At 43.3% G+C, this 18,018-nt stretch overlaps 1 protein-coding gene and 1 long non-coding RNA gene across 2 annotated transcripts in view; one reads left to right on the top strand and one right to left on the bottom strand.

Moving 5' to 3' along the window:
• Taf3 (TATA-box binding protein associated factor 3) overlaps positions 1–7,477 on the bottom strand; it is a 154,353-nt gene extending 146,876 nt beyond the window's left edge. The window contains exons 1-2 of the mRNA XM_052727572.1: positions 7,137–7,477; positions 3,158–3,400 (exon numbers count right to left, since the gene is read on the bottom strand). Coding sequence (XP_052583532.1) covers positions 3,158–3,400; positions 7,137–7,302 — 409 coding nt within the window. The 5' untranslated portion in view covers positions 7,303–7,477. The remainder of the gene's footprint in view (positions 1–3,157; positions 3,401–7,136) is intronic.
• Positions 7,478–7,620: 143 nt separating this feature from the next.
• Positions 7,621–17,354, top strand: LOC128103311 (uncharacterized). Its single transcript, XR_008215667.1, has 3 exons — positions 7,621–7,720; positions 15,256–15,358; positions 17,050–17,354. It is a non-coding gene; the product is annotated as an uncharacterized LOC128103311 (long non-coding RNA).
• Positions 17,355–18,018: the final 664 nt, after the last annotated feature.

Below are 18,018 nucleotides of genomic sequence, written 5' to 3'. Positions count from 1 at the left end.
AATTCCAGGACCACCTCACACAGCCTTACTAAAGGAGACAATAGAATTCTAGTCAATCCAATTACTACCTGGCCACTGCCCCACCCCCAAATCCTTCATTAATATTGGTATTTAGATGCACTAGTAACATTTTAAAAGTAATAATGTCTGTTTAAAGCAGATATATCAAAAGTGGGTTTCTATGCTAAAAATCCACTATCATTAAACAATCAAGGGTTTAAAGAGAACTACATCTAAGTGGGATTTCCCCAACTGTAAATAAAGGTCATAAACACAATAAATCAAAGGTGGAGGTGTGCAGAATGCTCAGCAGTTACTAAGGAAAGCGGCGATGGCTGAGGTATGCCCTGGGGTTCACAGTCTGATACGACAGCAGTAGGCCCAGAGAGCAGAGAAAGCTGGACTTCTAAGCGGCCTGAGAGGACAAGTGATGCTCAGCTCCGTTCAGGACCACCAGGTGGATGGAGTGCGTTCTTTGGCACACCACTCTCTGCCCTGTGTCACTAACTCCTTGCTCCACTCGGTATTCCTCCACAAGATCTTCTTCTTCTTCGTTTTTGTTTTTGTTTTCCTCCACAAGAACTTAAAGAGAAGGTGCTGAGCTACCGAGCAGTCTGTCTCTTACAGATAGAGAACGATGAGAACTTTTAAGAAGTTACCTTGAAGGGGAGACAGATGGCTCAGTGGGGAAGTATACTTGCTGGGCAGGAATGAGTACCTAAACTTGGACACCCAGCACCCTGTAAAAAGCTGGGTGTGCCGTGTACACCTATAACCCTAGTACTGTGGGTTGCAGAACAAAGGAGGATCGATCACTGGGCAGCCAGGCCAGCCGAAGAGCAGTCAACTCCAGGTTCAATGCAAAGCCACGCCTCAAGGAGGGATAAGGCAGACAATGAAGAGTGGGACAGCTGACATCTTCCTCTGGTTTCCACTGGCATGTACACACCCACACCCCAATTCTAACCAGATTTACATCGGTCACCACCTCCCAAGAAAAGGAAAGAAAGCAAGCTTACCATAACATAAGTACCTTCAATGTCTACCATGGCTACTGCCAGCATGGGCGGGGCTTCCTTCTCAGGATGATGCATTGCAGCACTAGTACTTTGCAGTAGAATACACTACACACTAGAACCAGGTCTGACGGCAACCCATCAATCCACCAAGAAACTCTACAGCTCCACTGTTTGTCCAGTTTTCAGACAGGCATCGCGGCCACATGGATTGTAAAACGCCCTACTCCAAGTTTAAGCCTAGTCCATGAAAAGCACATAATACTTCAAAAACTGGGGAACAGGAGATTATACAAAATGAACTGTAAGAAACTGCAGCTTTTGGCCATTCCTCGTTGGAAGGTAAATGATGTCAGTCGCTTTGGAAAATAGTGGTGTGATTCTTCAAAAATTAGCTGTACACTGGGGTAGGAGAGATGGCTCAGCAGGTAAGGGAGCTTGCTGCTAAGCCTGATGACCTGGCTTTGATGCCCAGGACCCACATAATTGAAGGAAAGAACGAATAATGATCTCTACACACGTGCTGTGGTCACACACACACACACACACACACACACACACACACACACACACACAAACAGAATATAATAAAACTTTACAAGTGGATGGGTTGCTCAGCAGAGAAGCATGTGCAAATCCCTGACTTCAATGCCCAGCACTCAAACAAACAAAATTCTGTATTATGTATTTCATTCCAATACAGCATATCCACTTCTGGGTATACACCCAAGAAAATTGAAGGCACAAACATAGACAAGGATTTACACTCAATGCTCATATGGTCATAACAGCCTTACTCACAGGAAGTGATAGGTAAAAACAACCAATTTCTATTAAGACGTGGTGAAATAGATGTGGAATATGCAAATATCACATCACCCAGCCTTAAAAACCAGACAATGTAGCAGGCATGGTGGCTCTTGCTTTTAATCCCAGCACTCCAGAAGGCAGAGGTAGAAGGATCTCTGAGTTTGAGTCCAGCCTGGTCTACACTGAGGTCCAGGAGAGCCAGAACTATGTCTCAATAAACAAAAACAGAACAAAGTGGACAATGCTGACACATGAACACTGGAGACAAGGATTAAGACATTATGCTATGTGAAACAGGCCACTCACAAGGTATAAATACTGTATGAGTACATGCACAGGCCATTTGAACCACTTTTTAGTGTACAGTTCTGTGGTACTGAGTATATTCACATTCTCATACAACCATTACCATCACCAGTCTCTACAATGTATTGTCTTACCAAACACAGACTCCATTCTCAGTAAACATAAATCTCCATTCCTTACTCCCCTCGGCCTTAGCAAATGCCATTCATTTTCCGTCTCTGTGAACCTGTTTACCTTGGAAACCAACTAGCTTTCCTTCCAGCCAGCTAGCTGCTTGCCTGCCTTTTCTTTGAGACAGGGTCTCATGTAGCCCAGGCTGGCCTTAACTCACCATATAGCCTTGGATGACCTTGAATTTCTGATCCTCCTTCTTCTACCTCCTGGATATTGGCATTACAGGTATGTGCCATCATGCCTGACTTTATACAGTGCTTGGGGTTGAACTCAAGGCTTCCTATATTGCAAGAAAGCACTCTACCAACTTACTGAGCTACATCTCCACCCTCTTTATAATCAAAAATTCTAAATGGTCCAGAGAAAAGTATTTCTACTCATCCTAAAAAAAAAAAAAAAAGCCACGGAGCTAGGCCTCATATCAACAAGTGCTCATAATGCACTCATTATCCCCACGTACACAGTGGTGCATTCAGCTCTTCAGTAATCAAATCATGGGAGGAGAGGAGATACCTAAGGTTCCCTTCTTGTTTCGAAGGTCTAACTCAATATCTCATTCTTGTATAAAACATGTACCAAGAAGATTCCATGTGGTCACATTCTGTTCTCTCCTATCTACAAGTTACAAAAGAGAGAAATGCCTCATCACAAAAAACCTTGATCACACCAAGACTCTGCCTAACAACACCAGTTGTAAGCGTGTCCGTTAAAGGGTTAGAATAATTTGTAAATCACTTTAAAACGCTGAGACTGAACTTCTAGAATGTTCGTGTTAGTAGAGTATGGAATGCTAAAAAGACGAAAACTCCATCAAAGTGGTCACTAATACGAGAGGATTAAATGACACAAACCTTCTTGAGAAGATACGATGGGCGGTAGGTAATCGGGAATGTATTCTTTTCTTTCCTCTGCATCTTTACTTCCGGGTTGAGGAAACTGAAGGACATTGTTCTTGCTAACAGGAAATGAAGGAATTTGATGTGGGAAAGTGACAGGTTCAATATTATGAATATAGTCTTCTAGTTCATGCAGATTAACCCCCATAAGTTGGAAGGCTTCACCAACATCATCCAAAATGGGGTCTGTTCGGCCATCTGAAACAAAGTCAAAAGCAAATCATATCACTGGAAAGAAAGTCCATGATTATTTTCAAAATATTAAAAAATATATACAGATATAGTTTGAAATAAAATTTTTTTGAGGCCAGCCTGGTATATATAATGAATTCCAGGACAGTCAAAGGGTATGTAGAGAAGCCCTATCTCAAAAAACAAACAATTTCAGTAATGCACAAAAAAAGAAAAATCATATTCATTCTTCCTCTTACTAAATAATAAGCACACATTTCACTTCTCATCAAAACCTTTATTACTGTCAGTGTAGAAACAGAACCATCTTAAATTCTACATGCCTCATAGTCTCAGTCTAACACATTCTGATGCTCCCTTTGACCCCCTTTTTTTTGCCAAAGAGTTCAGATATTTTTTTCCCCAACTGTATTTTTTTTCTATAACTACATCAGTAAAAAATGGTCTCCTGCCTGCCAGGTGTGGTGGTGCACACCTTTAATCCCAGCACTCAGATCTCTGAGTTCGAAACCAGCATGGTCAACAGATAGAGTTCCATTAAGAGCCAGGGCTACATAGAGAAACCCTGTCTCAAAAAACAAAACAGAAGAATGGTCTCCTTTAGCCTCAGAAGGCACATTATACCAACCTCAGTGGATGCTGGAAACTTGGACAATAACAAACCCACATAAACTAGTTTTTGCCTATGTATAGCTTAACTATGCTACATTTTAATTTATACATTAGGCACAGTGAGACACTACAACCAGTGACAAGATAGAAAAATCACAATATACTTTTAAAAAGTGATTTAAGATTTATGAAATGTTCATTTTTTTATACTATTCTAACCATGACTAGGATAGCTAAAAAGTTGTTATGTGGTTCAATGAGTGATTTATTGAGATAAGATCTGGATATAGTATTCACTGACACAGAACTCATTATATCAAACAGCTTAGCCCCAAACTCACAGTGACCCTCCTGTCTCAGCCTTCTGTGTGCTGGGAGTACAGGAGTGAACCACGATGTCTGCAGGGGAGCTTTGGAAGGTAAAAGGGCAGACAAAGCAGAGCTGTGGCTTCGAGTTCTACCTACTCGACACGTCAATGACAGAACAATTTTCTTAAAATACTCTTTCCCAGGAGACAAACTGATTATATTCATATTCTGCATAAATGCTAATGTTCTAACCGATTGGAGCACCCTGATTGTAATTGTATTACCATAAGGTAGGGACAAAATAGTATAGACACTCAGGAAACAGTTGTCTAGTAAATGAGTGGATAGTCTACAACCCTACAATCTAAAACTGTCTGTTTAAATAAGCATTTCTAACAAGTCACCAAACCCAAATGGGGAGCAATGAACCTGACAATCAAAATCTCATAAAAAGGAGGGGTGGAGGCTGGGGGAGGGAAGAAAACTGACTGCAGAAAAAAATGGGTAATTAAGAAAAAGGTTCATATTGGATATGATGACCCATATCTTTAATACCAGCACTCATGAGGCAGAAACAGATGGATCTCTGTGAGTTTGAGGCCTTCCTACATAGAGCTGTAGGAAGCTAGGGGTATGTAGAGAGACCCTGCCTCAAAAATAAAATACAATAGAAAAAGAAAGAAAGCACAATGGTCCCTTGGCCACTTTGGAATGCTTAAATCCATGAACTCTTTGGCATGAAAGGTAAACATGCATTCAGGGGATATTCTGAAAACTCAAAAGGTACACAACATCTTCCTTTAGTTCAGGAACTAGGTAACAAAATATAATATCTTAAACATAATAGTAACAATATACTCAAGGACAACGGAGGAGGGGCTTGAAGGCAAAGAAGCAAAGGCTAGAAAATCATTCTGCCATGGCATATTTTCAAGGTGCAATTGAATGAATACCACTTTGGGATTCCCTAGTTAGAAAAGCAAGCACTCCAAAAAAGTGCATTTTAGGAACTTATTCAGTAAGTAGCCACTATTTGTAGACTATCCACTCATTTACTAGACAACTGTTTCCTGAGTTTCTATACTAATTTGGCCACACCCTAGGGTAATACAAATACAATCAGCATGCTCCAATCAGTTAGCATATTAGGTACTTATGCAGAATATGAATATAATCCATTTGGCTCCTGGGACAGGGTACATATATGCACACACAATTACAGAGCAAGATGATAAATAGCACAAGAGAAATATGCACAGGATTATGACAGCCGATAACACAAATTCCCCAGAGCAAGTGATAAGTAAATCTCAAAATGTAAGTGGTACTGCTGGTGGGCCAGAAGGACATTCAGTAAAACAGTGTGTGAATGGGAGTGGATAGCTTCAAATGTGTTGGAAAACTCAAGTACCACAGCATGGTTGCAGATTAGTATGTTAGGGCAGCAGAAGATAAGAAAAAATGCTAGCTCACAAAGGGAACTGTGTGCTGCTAAGATTTTTAGATGGTAGCAAATGGAACACAATCTAAATACTTTTAAAAAGATGACTGGCAGGATGAGATTTATATCATGGACAGGATCTGATTTGTGTTGGGGTTTGATTATTTGGGTAGGAATGGCATTTGTAATCTTAAAGTACAATTAATCTATCTATATAGGTCTTAATTTTAAAGGTAGGAACCACTTTAGCAGAACAAAGTACTCTATAAAACACATTTAGTTCTACAACTTACTACTTTAAAAGTCTTATGGCTGGCCAAGCGGTGATGACACATGCCTTTAATGCACTTGGGATTCAAAGGCAGGCGGATCTCTGTAAGTTCGAAGCCAGCCTGGTCTACAGAGCTAGTTCCAGACATGGCTACATAGAGAAGCCCTGTCTCAACACTCCCCCTCCCCCCAAAAGAGTCATATCATGACATTTAAATGAATGATATAACCAATACAACACACACACACACACACACACACACACACACATACACGCATGGCTTCACACATCAATAAAAATATCTGTAGCTTTTATTAAAACGCTCCTAATTATTAAATACTCCCGGCTAGAGATATTATTGGGCATTCACTTAAAAGCAAATAGATACTGCAGCCTTGATTACCCGGGAAACCTTGCAAATTACCTATGATCCCTTCCATCACACTTCGATCAACACTGACATAAAGACATAAAGACATAAAGGAGGGACTCCGTGCGTAACTGAGATGCTTGTCAAAGTTATTCAGCGAAATCGACAAAGCTGGCTTGTAAAGTACCAAGTAGAGATGCTGTCTGTGAAACGAACAGATGCCGAAAAAAGAGGCAACGACCCTGACTGAGCAGAGCTGTCAACGAGTCTAGTTAGGAGCTCAAGAATGGCCAGCCTTGTAAGAAACGGCCGGTAGACGGAGCGCCTGTGACAACTAGTTGTAGTAGTTTGCGGGCAAGGGAGGCAAAAGAGCAAGGTGAGCGAGGTGGAGAGCATTCTGGGGTGGCTCTGGCCGCAGCAGACCCGAGACAATGAGAGAGAGCGAAGCACCATTCCAGGACCAGGAGAGGTGAGAGGGTGTGGAGCTGCAAGCCGGGACCCTGCTTCCCCGCTGGTGGCGGGAAGTTAGCGGATGAGGAAGAGGCACCTAAGGGATGACTGGAGTTCGCAGGGGACGGTGGAAGCCCAGGACCATCCGAGTCTGAGAGGATCGCCCATCTCGAAGCCGGATTCGGAACGCCACCCCTGGAGGGGACGCCCAAAGGGGGCCGGGGGGGCTGAGGTGTCACTCGTGACCGGCTTGGGGGCAGCCCTCCCGCAACCCAGCCCCAGTACTCACAGAGTTCAGAGTACCGATGGCAGCCTCGGCCCAGCTGCTGCAGATAGCGCTGCAGGACGTCGGTGAGGAGGTGGCAGGCACTGAGCTGCACCGAGTCCCAGCCCAGCGCCTGGCAGATCTGCGCCACCGAGACCCTCAACAACGACCTGGAGTAACTCTCGCACATCCCGCTGCGTGGACGCCACCGCAGCCCTTTGCTGCCACTGCTTTCCAGCCCCGCCGTCTCGCCTCAGCAGAGCCCCCGATTCATTCTCTGGGGGCCCCGCGGCGGGGAAATCGTCCCCCCTCCGGCCCCCGGCGACCACCTCAAAGCCTCAGCAGCACGGAGCGCGCCAGCCTGAGAGCCGCCATTTTGGACTCGCTCCGCCTCCCGCTGGACGGCCGCCGGGGCGAGGCAGCACAAGCAGAATGCCGAGAGGGAGGAGGCGCAGGCTCCGCCCCGTGGGAGCGGAGCGATAGTCTCGAGATCGACTCTAGGGCCTGGAAACCGGCCGGAAGCCGAGCGACTGGGCGCAGGTGGAGTATGCGCCTCCCTGACAACAGGTGTCAGGGTCTTTCTCTCCCGACTGGCAGAAAAGTAAGAGGTGAACGTCAATGTATTCAGGGGCAAACCACGGAGGCAATGTGTGACACTGGAATGTCAAAGAATTAATAATTAATAATGTTGATAGAGATTTAAATGTGAAACGAGGGGATTGGGACTTTAAGCTACTCCCCAAAACGTGGATTCGATTCAGTCTTTCTTTGCCAAAATAAAATAAAAAATAAAATAAAATGTAAGATAATATCCAAAATGAAATAGAATAAAAGGCAACGGTTGCTTGCCACTGTGAGGTCTGAATGAAATCCAAAGAATTCACTCAGAAGGCTGAGGCAGAAGAATTGTAAGTTAGAGGCCAACCTGAGCCACGGAGAAAGACTTCGTCTCCAAAAAGCAAACTAAGCTAGTAAATTCAAGTTGTTCGTTGTATTATTCAATGCCCTTCGTGATAGAGCTGGGATTAAGGGGCAGAAGGCCTCCGTGCTCAATTAATGAGAACCGTCTTGCCCCTTAAAGTAGTGAGCAAAATAAATACTATTTTAGTGCAGGTTTCTGTTCTTTCTTTTAAAACAGCTAAGTTCTGATTTGCACCTTACTAACCACGGTAGTCTATCCAGGGTGTGGGGTACACAGTATCTGACAGAGGTTGAACACTCATCTAAATCCTTAAGATTGGTTGGGTCCGGAGAATAGTTATGTTGTCTTTCTCAGAACCTTCTCCCAACACTAGCTGAATTTTGCCTCATGTTTGCACAATACCAGAAACTGAGATGTTTTGATAAAATAGCTTGGTTTTAAATAGTGAGATTTCCCCCCTCTTTTGAGTCTCAATTTTGTTATGTTGTCAGGACTGTGATTAAACTCTTGAGCTGAAGTGATCCTTCCACGTCAGCCTTCATGGTAGCTGGAACTTAAGGTGTCTACTCGTGGACCCTGGTCATGGGGGATGCAGTGCTGTAGAATATTATTTTAAGATGTATTACATTTATTTATGCTGTGGAACATTTGTTTAATGATGCAAAGATGTGTTGCATTCTTTTATGTTGCATTTAAATTTAACTCTGTGAAGCTGTGTTACTGTGCCTGTCTAAAACACCTGATGGTCTAATAAAGAGCTGAACGGTCAATAGCGAGGCAGGGAAAAGGATAGGTGGGGCTGGCAGGCAGAGAGACTAAAGAGAAAGAGAAATCTGGGAAAAAGAAGTAGGACCGAGAGGAAGGAAGAAGACACTAAGGGCCAGCCACCCACCAGCCATGGAGTAAGAGTGAAAGTAAGATTACAGAAGTAAGAAAAGGAAAAGGCCCAGAGACAAAAGATAGAGGGGATAATTTTAGAAAAGCTGGCAAGAAATAAGCCAAGCTAAGGCTGGGCATTTATAAGTAAAAATAAGTCTCTATGTGATTTATTTGGGAGCTGGGTGGCGGGCCCATCAAAAGAGTAAGAAAAACCAACAACATTTTGGTGCCCAATGTCATGCTAGAGTAAAAGAAAATCCAACTACAGTGCATTATAAAAGATTCAGTTTGCTAGCCAAACTATTCCAAAGGACTAGTTAGCCTATCCAAATCTAGTTTGTCTATATTTAGCCTGTGAGTAACCAGGTTGTCATGGCTCATCTACTTTATTTCTTAGCTGTGCCTATTGTACCTAACATTGCATATTAGGTCTATAACTTTATGTAGCTCCTCCGATGAATTGTTTCTGGGTAGCTGTGATGCCTATTCTTAGTTGTCAACTCAACTTAATCTGGAATTGCCCAAAACCCATCTATGAGAAATTTTTTTCTTTTTCTTTTTCTTTCTTTCTTTCTTTCTTTCTTTCTTTCTTTCTTTCTTTCTTTCTTTCTTTCTTTCTTTTTTATGGTTTTTCAAGATAGAGTTTCTCTATGTAGCTTTGGTGCCTTTCCTGGAACTCACTCTGTAGCCCAGGCTGGCCTTGTGGCCTTGAACTCACAGAGATCCGCCTGGCTCTGTCTCCCAAGTTCTGAGATTAAAGGCATGCACCACCACTGCTTGGCAGAAATTTTTTTTCTTAATTAAATCATTTGAAGTGGGAAGACCCCCTTCTAATCTGGATCTTTGAGGTAGGAAGATCCTCCTTTAATCCAGATCTTTTGAGGTGGGAAGATTCACCTTTAACCTGGGCCACACCTTCTGCCTGTAGCCTCTATGTGGAAGAAGACAGCTTGCTCTCTCTTGGCCTACTTGCCCTCACTCTAGCTGGCAGGTCCATTCCTTCACTGCAGTAGAATTGCCTTAGGATTCTGGACTATACTGAAGACCAGCTGAAACATCCAGCCTCATGGACTGAACAACTGCTGAGTTCATGGACCTTCCGCTGGTAGATGGCCATTGTTGGATTAGCTGGACCACAGCCTGTAAGCCGTTCTAATAAACCCCTTTTCATACATCCAGAACATACTTTATTTTTAAGTCTTGAAAGCCCAGTAAGTCTGAAAATATGGTGCTTTTGACAAATAACAATCTGTAGGGAAGCACAACATACTAGGTCCATTGGCACTTCCGTATCTAAGATTATCAGGAACCTTTCTGATGCAAAATCTCTAGGATACTTTTCACTCCTCGCCTTACTTGAACATTTTTTATTTTTTGTTTCTTCAAGACAGGGTTACTGTGTAGACAAGGCTGGCCTTGAACTCAGAGATCCACCTGCCTTTGCCTCCTAAGTTCTGGGACTAAAGACATGTGCCACCACACCTAGCTCATTTTTATTATTAGATAATATTGAATACTTCTTTAATTTAAAACTCAGACCTTGGATTTCACCCCCCACTACTTCTTTATTTGCCTGTGTGGTGGAATAATGTCAAAACTACAAAAAAAAAACCCTGAAATAAACATAAATAACTTCATCTGGATTTAACAATTAACATTTTGCCACATTTATTATATATGAATATTTTTAATTTACTTATACTCACTTTTTCCAAGAATAGTTTGGAAATAAGTTACAAACCTCATGACACTTAACTCTGAAAAACTTGAGCATTTATCATCCCAAACCAGCATATTTCCCTGTATAACCATATGTATGACCATATGTCCACAACTTTGGTTTCCCAGGAAGCCAAGTGTGGGATGGAGCGAACTCTACAGCAGGTTTATCTAGGAGCACTCCTGGGACACCAAATGTGGGAGGGAAGGAGTGGGAGCCAGGCAGATGCACTGTCAAGGAAGCCTCAGCCAATTTCAGAGTACTTGCTGAAACTACTGGACCTTTACAATGCCAAATTCATAGGTCACTTTGTGGAGACTTTCCAGGAAAGGGTGTGTGCTCTTAGGGTAATGTGCTGTCTATAGCTGAGTCAGTTCTAAGGCTGAAGTCCTTCAGGACCGAGGAGCTCTGGGTAGTGTATTATAACATTCAGCACAGTCCAGCCGTTTCCGCTCTGGCCTCCCTCTTGGTCTAAGTTTGATGAGCAGCTCTTCCATAGGTCACAGTGGGGGATCTTTTCTCCTGAGAATACCATTAAAAAAGAAGACTGGGAGATGTCACCATTATACCTGCTGCAGATGGCCAACTTTGTTTTAGGTGGCTTGCTTAGGCCTCATGTGTAAGGGTTCTGAGTCCTTGGTTTCCTTGCCCTTTCTAGAATGTGGCTTCTGACCTTGTCAGTTACCACCAAAATTGAACAAAAGCACCTAAACAGACCACTAGTAAGGCAAATAGTGTCTACTGTCCACTGTGATAACAGCTCAACCTTCTATAATCAAGATCAGTGGCTGCTGTCTCTTCGCTGAAATACCCAAGTAGTATGTATTGCCTTTATTCTAGCAGGACTTGTATGTGTCCCCTGGTGAAACCATAAGCCTAGAGAACTCTGGATTGTAGGGATTGGAACAATTACCTAAGTAAGTTCCTGGGAGTGATGGCAAGTGGAGAAACTTCAGCCTCCACCCCATGTTATCTACCTGTTGAGAACCCAGCTCCAAAAAAAAAAAAAAAAAAAAAAGCTATTGAGCTAAATAAAGTATATCCAGCATCCTCAGAGATTGTACCCATCTTCACAAAGTATTCTCTGTAAGCTTGTGCTTTAGCAGAGCCTACAAAAGGCCACAACATATCTGCCAGCATAGTAGCTTCTGAGTGGTATAGGACATTAACAGTGGATTTCATACCCAAACACTCTGTTGTAAAACAGGTCCTTGTGGATGGTTGCAGCATGACATGGGTCACCAATTGTGGTTTGGATGAGAATACCACCCCATAGGGTTATATATTTGAGTAATTGTTCCCCAGTTGATAGAAATGTTCTGGAAGGATTAGAAGGTGTGGCTTTGTTGGAGGAGGTATATCACTGGTATGGGCTTTAAAATTTCGAAAGCCCATGCTATTCCCAGTTAGCATTCTCTCTCTGCCTCAAGCTTGTTGATCAGATGTAAGCTCTTAGCTACTGCTCCAATGTCATGTCTGCCCGCCTGCTGCCATACTCCCAGCCACGATGGGCATGGACTCTAACCCTCTGTAACTGTGAATCCTCAAGTTAAATGCTCTCTTTTATAAATTGCTTTGAACATAGTATTTTGTCATGTCAATGGAAAAGTAACTAAGACACAAGTGAATCAGAAACCATGAGCAAGAATGTTCACTCCAGAGTATGGTGTCTGTTTCTTAGCAACACCATGGCTGCTCTTTCTAGGATTCAAAGGCCAGATGCAGTCACCTTGTTCTTTTTGGAAAGCCTCAAAGGTTTTGTTTGGCAGTTTTTGTATTTTTATTTTTTGAGACAGTATTTCTCTGTGTGGCTTTGGCTGTCCTAGAACTCACTCTGTAGACCAGGCTGGCCTCAAACTCACAGAGATCCACTTGCTTCTGCCTCTCGAGTGCTGGGATTGAAGGCGTGCATCACCACTGCCACTGGCTCTCGAGCTTCTATAACACAGTTCTGCAGCCTGGTTGTGTCTTACAGTTTTGCAGGCCAACATGTTTGGTTGTTCCTGGGACCTTTCTCCCTGGATTACAGACTGCTGCCTCCTCTTGGTGACCTCTTAGGACCTTTGTCTCTGTATGTACATCCCTTATTTCTCTTCCATTTCTTAAAAGGAAGGATAGCTAGTCCAGTGAACAAGAACTCCATCCTTATAAGATTTTTATATTACCACTTTATCTTATCCATTGAATTTATTTGTGTGTGTATGTATGTACACGTGTATGTGTGCATACCTGCCACATTATATATTTGGAAATTAGAGGACAACTTTTGGGGACTAGTTCTTACTTAACATTTGGGTCCCAGGGATCAAACTCAAGACTTAAGTTTTGGCTGTAAGTGCCCTCACCAACTGAGCCATCTCGCTAGCTGAACATCATTTCTTTAAAGGCCTTATCTCAGCCTGGTGTGCATGCTTTTAATCTCATCACTGGGGAGGCAGAGGCAGGTGGATCCCTGTGAGTTTGAGGCCAGTGAGACTCTGTCTCACAGCAAATAAACAAAACAACACCCAAAAACCTAACCTGAAAGCCCTTATCTCCAAATCCAGTCACATTTGTATACCTGAGGGTGAGGTTTCACAATCATATTAGAAGGAGACACAGCTAGCTCAGGTCATCACAGAAAACAGCTTTAGTTTATGTTGCAAGAAAGTGCCCTAGAGATTTGCAATGCTCTTGCTCCTAAAGAAGCTTTACTAGCCAGTGACATCATGGTACAGTCCCATTCCACTTGTGACTTAATCTGCCGCTTAAGCCATTCCATCCATGAAAGGAGCTTGGCTTTTTCTCCTCCCCATCAGCAGGGCATGAAGAACGGTGATGTGACCATTGTTTTTGGTGAGGAAGAAGTGTGTGCTGGTGCAACATTAACAAAGGCAAGTGGAGGTTGGCCTCCCTTCTCAGGCAGCTTGCTTGTGCTGTGGACCCTGATCATGGATTCTGGATGCACAGTCTTATTGAGTGCAAGGGAACAAAAAAATTCTGAGACAGATTCTGTGTATTCCTGGCTGTCCTGGCACTCACTATGTAGACCAGGTTGGCTTCAAGTCACAGCGGTCCTCCTACCTCTGTCTCCATGCCACCATGGCCAGCCTAGTGTGCGAAGTTTTGACTTGGTAGTTTTATCACATCTAGCTTGTAGTGAATAGCACTGACTTTACGGTTACTTGCTGTCCTGCCTCCAGACACTTCATCTCTACTTTAGCCTGGTAGCATGGTCGGTGTTTCTCCAAGGGTATATAATTCTTACACAGAAGACCATGTGTGTTCCCCTGCACTATACACAATATACCACACATACCATGGCCTTATTTCAGAATCCTGGGGCTCTGTGTTGTCGTTTACCCTTTAAGGCTTGTCATAAACCCCACAGGATTACTACCCATCTCGGGTGCCTCTAATACTACAGTCTACCATGGTACCTGGCTCTTGACAGATGCCTGAACTTATGTAGCCCTTCCCTATCCTGGACCTCAACTCAAACTCGGAGCCTTTTATGCCATCAGTGTGTGGTTCAGGGAGAATTTCTAAGTATGACACATTCTACTTCCAGATGCCATAGAAGCCACCTGGCATGGTGCTTCTTCACACTGGAATGTGTAAGAGGCAATCCTTTACTTACCTGTGACTTTGTAGGAGATGCACCCCTGTGAGTCAGACCATAAAATACCTAAAAATCTTACTCATGTGGCTGAGCCCTGAGTCCTTGTAGACTCTCTCCCTCTCTTCCTTTCCCTCCCCCCTTTTGTCAGAGCCTTGGAGGTCAGCAAGAACTCTTGATCTCTCACATCTAGTATAGAGTACTGAGCAGATAATCAATAATCAATAAATAAGGCCTCTTGCAACAATTCATCTTCCCATAAAATGGGGAAGTCTACAACTCAGTAAATTGAATTTCTCCCTTTTTTTGGAGAGTGTCACAATGTAGCCCTAGCTGGCCTGGAACTTGCTTTGTAGGCTGACATTGAACTCAAAACTCAGAGACCCTCCTGCCTCTGCCTCCAGGTGCTGGGATTAACCAAGCTTGGCTGGATGATATACTTTAAAGGGTGAATTGTATGGCAAGCGACTTGTATCTCAGTAAAGCTGCTATTTTCAAACAGGAAGTTTAGAAGCATGAACTCTTCTCTCTCATCTCTCTCCTCTGTCTATGGTACTGGGATTAAACCTATGATGTTCCACTTGCTAGGCACCGAGCTATAAACCCAGTCAGTCCATTAGCACATGATGTTAAGTGCAATAGAACTTAAATGTCTGTAGACAATAAAAGCAGACTTCTGAGTCCCAGTCCCCATCATTCTTTTCATAGAAGAAAAGAGCTGAGGATAAAATGACAAAACCTTATACTGAAATAAAAGCAGTACTCAGCTAGATATAATTCCAGTATTTAGTAAGGTTTAGGAAGGAGGATCAAGAGTCCCAGGCCAGACCAAGCTGCATTAGTAAGTTCAAAGATAGCCTAGTTTCGAGCAAGACTATTTCAAAAACAACACAGTGGGCTGGAGAGATGGTTTAGATGGCTCACTGGCTGTTCTTGCAGAGGACCCTGGTTCAATCCCCAGCACCTACATGATTGCTCCGTAACTCTCATCAGAAAAAAAATAATTTTTTTTTTTCCCCACTAGGATCAAGAGGGCAGAAGGGACAAGAGGAAAATAGCAACTATTCTGAAGCTGGAGCCTTGCCCGTGTACCAGTCCCCTCTCCAGTCTTAGGAAAACAGTCAGAGGTTTGTTGTCTGGAGAATTAACAACAGTTTGTAGGTCATGAGTTTTGCTTGTACAGGTGCTGGCCAGAAGAGTAAGACTTTACTATGGTTGAGCTCTTAGCTGCTTCTCCATCCTTCACCCCATAGCTAACCTCCAAATCTTCACTCTCCAGAAAGGAGTTGGGAAGAATCTGCTAAGACCTGAAGATACTCATATGGGTAGTGGTCCAGTAAACAACCCAGCTGGGGGGAGGGGCTTGGTCCTGCCTCAACTGAATGTACCAGGCTTTGCTGACTCCCCATGGGAGGACTTACCCTTTCAAGGAGAGGATGGCGGATGGGAAGGGACAGATGGGAGGGAGCAGGAGGATAGATGAGAGGGGGAATCTATGGTTGGTATGTAAAATGAATAATTTAAATAAAAAAACCAACTAGACCATGGTCACCAATATATTCATAAGTATATAGATTTTATTATTGTTTAATGATATATTTACATATATGGGTTTTTGTCTGCATGTATGTCTGCCTACCAGAAGAGGGCATCGGAGCCTATGGGTCCACAGTTGTAGATGGTTGTGAGCCACCATGTGGGTGCTAGGGAATTGAACTCAGGTCTTCTGGAACAAAAGTTGGTAGATCAAACAGGACCAAGTTAATAAACATGTTTTTGTTTTATATTTTATAGGATTGTATAAAATAAAACAAAAATGAATGTGCAGCAGAGACCTTATGGCCCAGAAGGCCTAAAGTATTTACCATATGGCTCTTTATGAAAGTTACCAAGCCTCTGGAACATGAGAACTAGCCACTATGCAGAAAAAACAAACTTAATTATTAATAGTAAAATTAATGTTTTAAGGAATTACAATACAGAGGAGAGAAATGATTGCAGCAGACTTACTGGAAAAGATTGGAGAACATACAAAGGGGAAAATTACAAATCAATGTAAAAAACAGGTTCTGGAAAGTGGAGAGGTGGTGGGAAGAATCCATCAGTGAAATGGGGATGAGAATATCTGCCCTCTACCATGTCATTTTTCTCCCTCGGTTCCCACAGCTGAATCTGGGTGTTCAATACAGTGCACATAAAGGAAAGAAGGAAGGGAGGGTCACATCAAGACTATCCTTCAGAATTATCAGGACAGAAACCTAAATGCTTTGGGGGTGGGGGTGGAGCTGAGGGTGTGGCTTGATTGTCATGTGTGACTGTGTGTGTTCCTCTGCACTATATACAACATACAGCTTTCAGAGGATTATCATGGATGAAATGGCTCCAAGACCTGAACAGTCATTTGGAAGCCTGAGGACTAAAGTCTAAAACCTTAGGGAAACCAATTTCTAACCATACCCAGGAAAAGAAATTGGTAAATGTGAGGATAGCATAGACATTGAGAACACAGTCCTTCAAATGTGTGTCACCAGAAGTAACAGTAATGACGCCCTCATCAGAAATGCCAGCAATCTTCAAGGTGCTGTGCCCTACAGACCACTTGTAGCAATGGAGAACCTGTGCCTGAAGCTACTGAGGCTGTTAGTAAGGCTCACTGTGAACTTAGGGACCCTACTGCCTGCCTCAGCCTCTCAGAGCTGGGATTGCAGGGTGACTCTCCTGGCCCCACTGTTCTCTTCTGAACCTAGGTGTTCTGCCTGAGGTCAGGCTGACACAGGTTATTCTTAAATATGTCAAAAGTTCTGTTTTTTCTCCTTAGTGTTGTCTGGGACACAAGATTGCCCTCAGTGTCCCACTGTCCTGGAAGTGGAAGGTGAACTAAATTGTCAGCAAGTCCTGAAGAGATGGAAGCCTGAGAGCACCCAGGTGTCCTGAGGACAGTGGAGGACCCAGGACCCTTTCCTGACAGTCACTGTCCCATTCACAGGGGGCGAAATCACTTCTCTAGAAAGTACTCATCTCTTTACCAGTTTCCTTACCAATCACTCCCCCCACCCCCAGTTTGGTAATATAGTTTTTTTTTTTTGGGAAAAAAAAAGATTTTAAGAACTTCAAGCTTAAGCACTCCCCCCCCCCCCCCCCCCCCCCCTTTGAGACAGCCCTGTCCTGGAACTCGCTTTGTAGACCAGGCTGGCCTCAAACTCAGAGATCCAACCTGTCTCTGCCTCCCCAAGTGCTGGGATTAAAGGCGTGCGCCACCACCACCTGGCTGCACTTCTTATAGCTTTTAAGTGAAGAGTAAAGTATGGCTTTTATGATTTTTCAGGATCCCTGTATTACTTTCACAATAAACTTTCAGTGCCATTACATTTAAGGCACAAAATAATCTCAATGAGGTTTTTCCCACAGCTACTACATCGTGCCTTGCTCTTGTTCACTCTCCCCAGTGCCCCAGTCCACATCCAATAGCCTCCCGTTCTCATCACACACACATTTGGTCTTTCCTATTACCGTTTCCTCCTCCCATTTAGTTCCTCTTCTACTTTCATGTCCTAAGCAGGTGCATGTATATATTTGGAACTAAAATTGGAATCCTGAAAGGAAACTGCTCTTTCTGACTTTCTTCACTTACGATTCCAGTTCCATTGTGACGGGTACATTTTATTCATTCATCTGTTGGTGGACATATAGGCTGGTGCGGTACTTTAACTACTGTCAATAGTGCAGCAGTAAACATGGGTATGCAAACAATTTTGAGGTACGCTAACAGATTCCTTTGGATACACAT

The sequence above is a fragment of the Peromyscus californicus genome, unplaced genomic scaffold, assembly GCF_007827085.1.
Source record: "Peromyscus californicus insignis strain IS unplaced genomic scaffold, ASM782708v3 Scaffold_8__1_contigs__length_139910024, whole genome shotgun sequence".
Lineage (NCBI taxonomy): Eukaryota > Metazoa > Chordata > Mammalia > Rodentia > Cricetidae > Peromyscus > Peromyscus californicus.
This window is presented reverse-complemented; position numbering and strand designations above follow the sequence as displayed.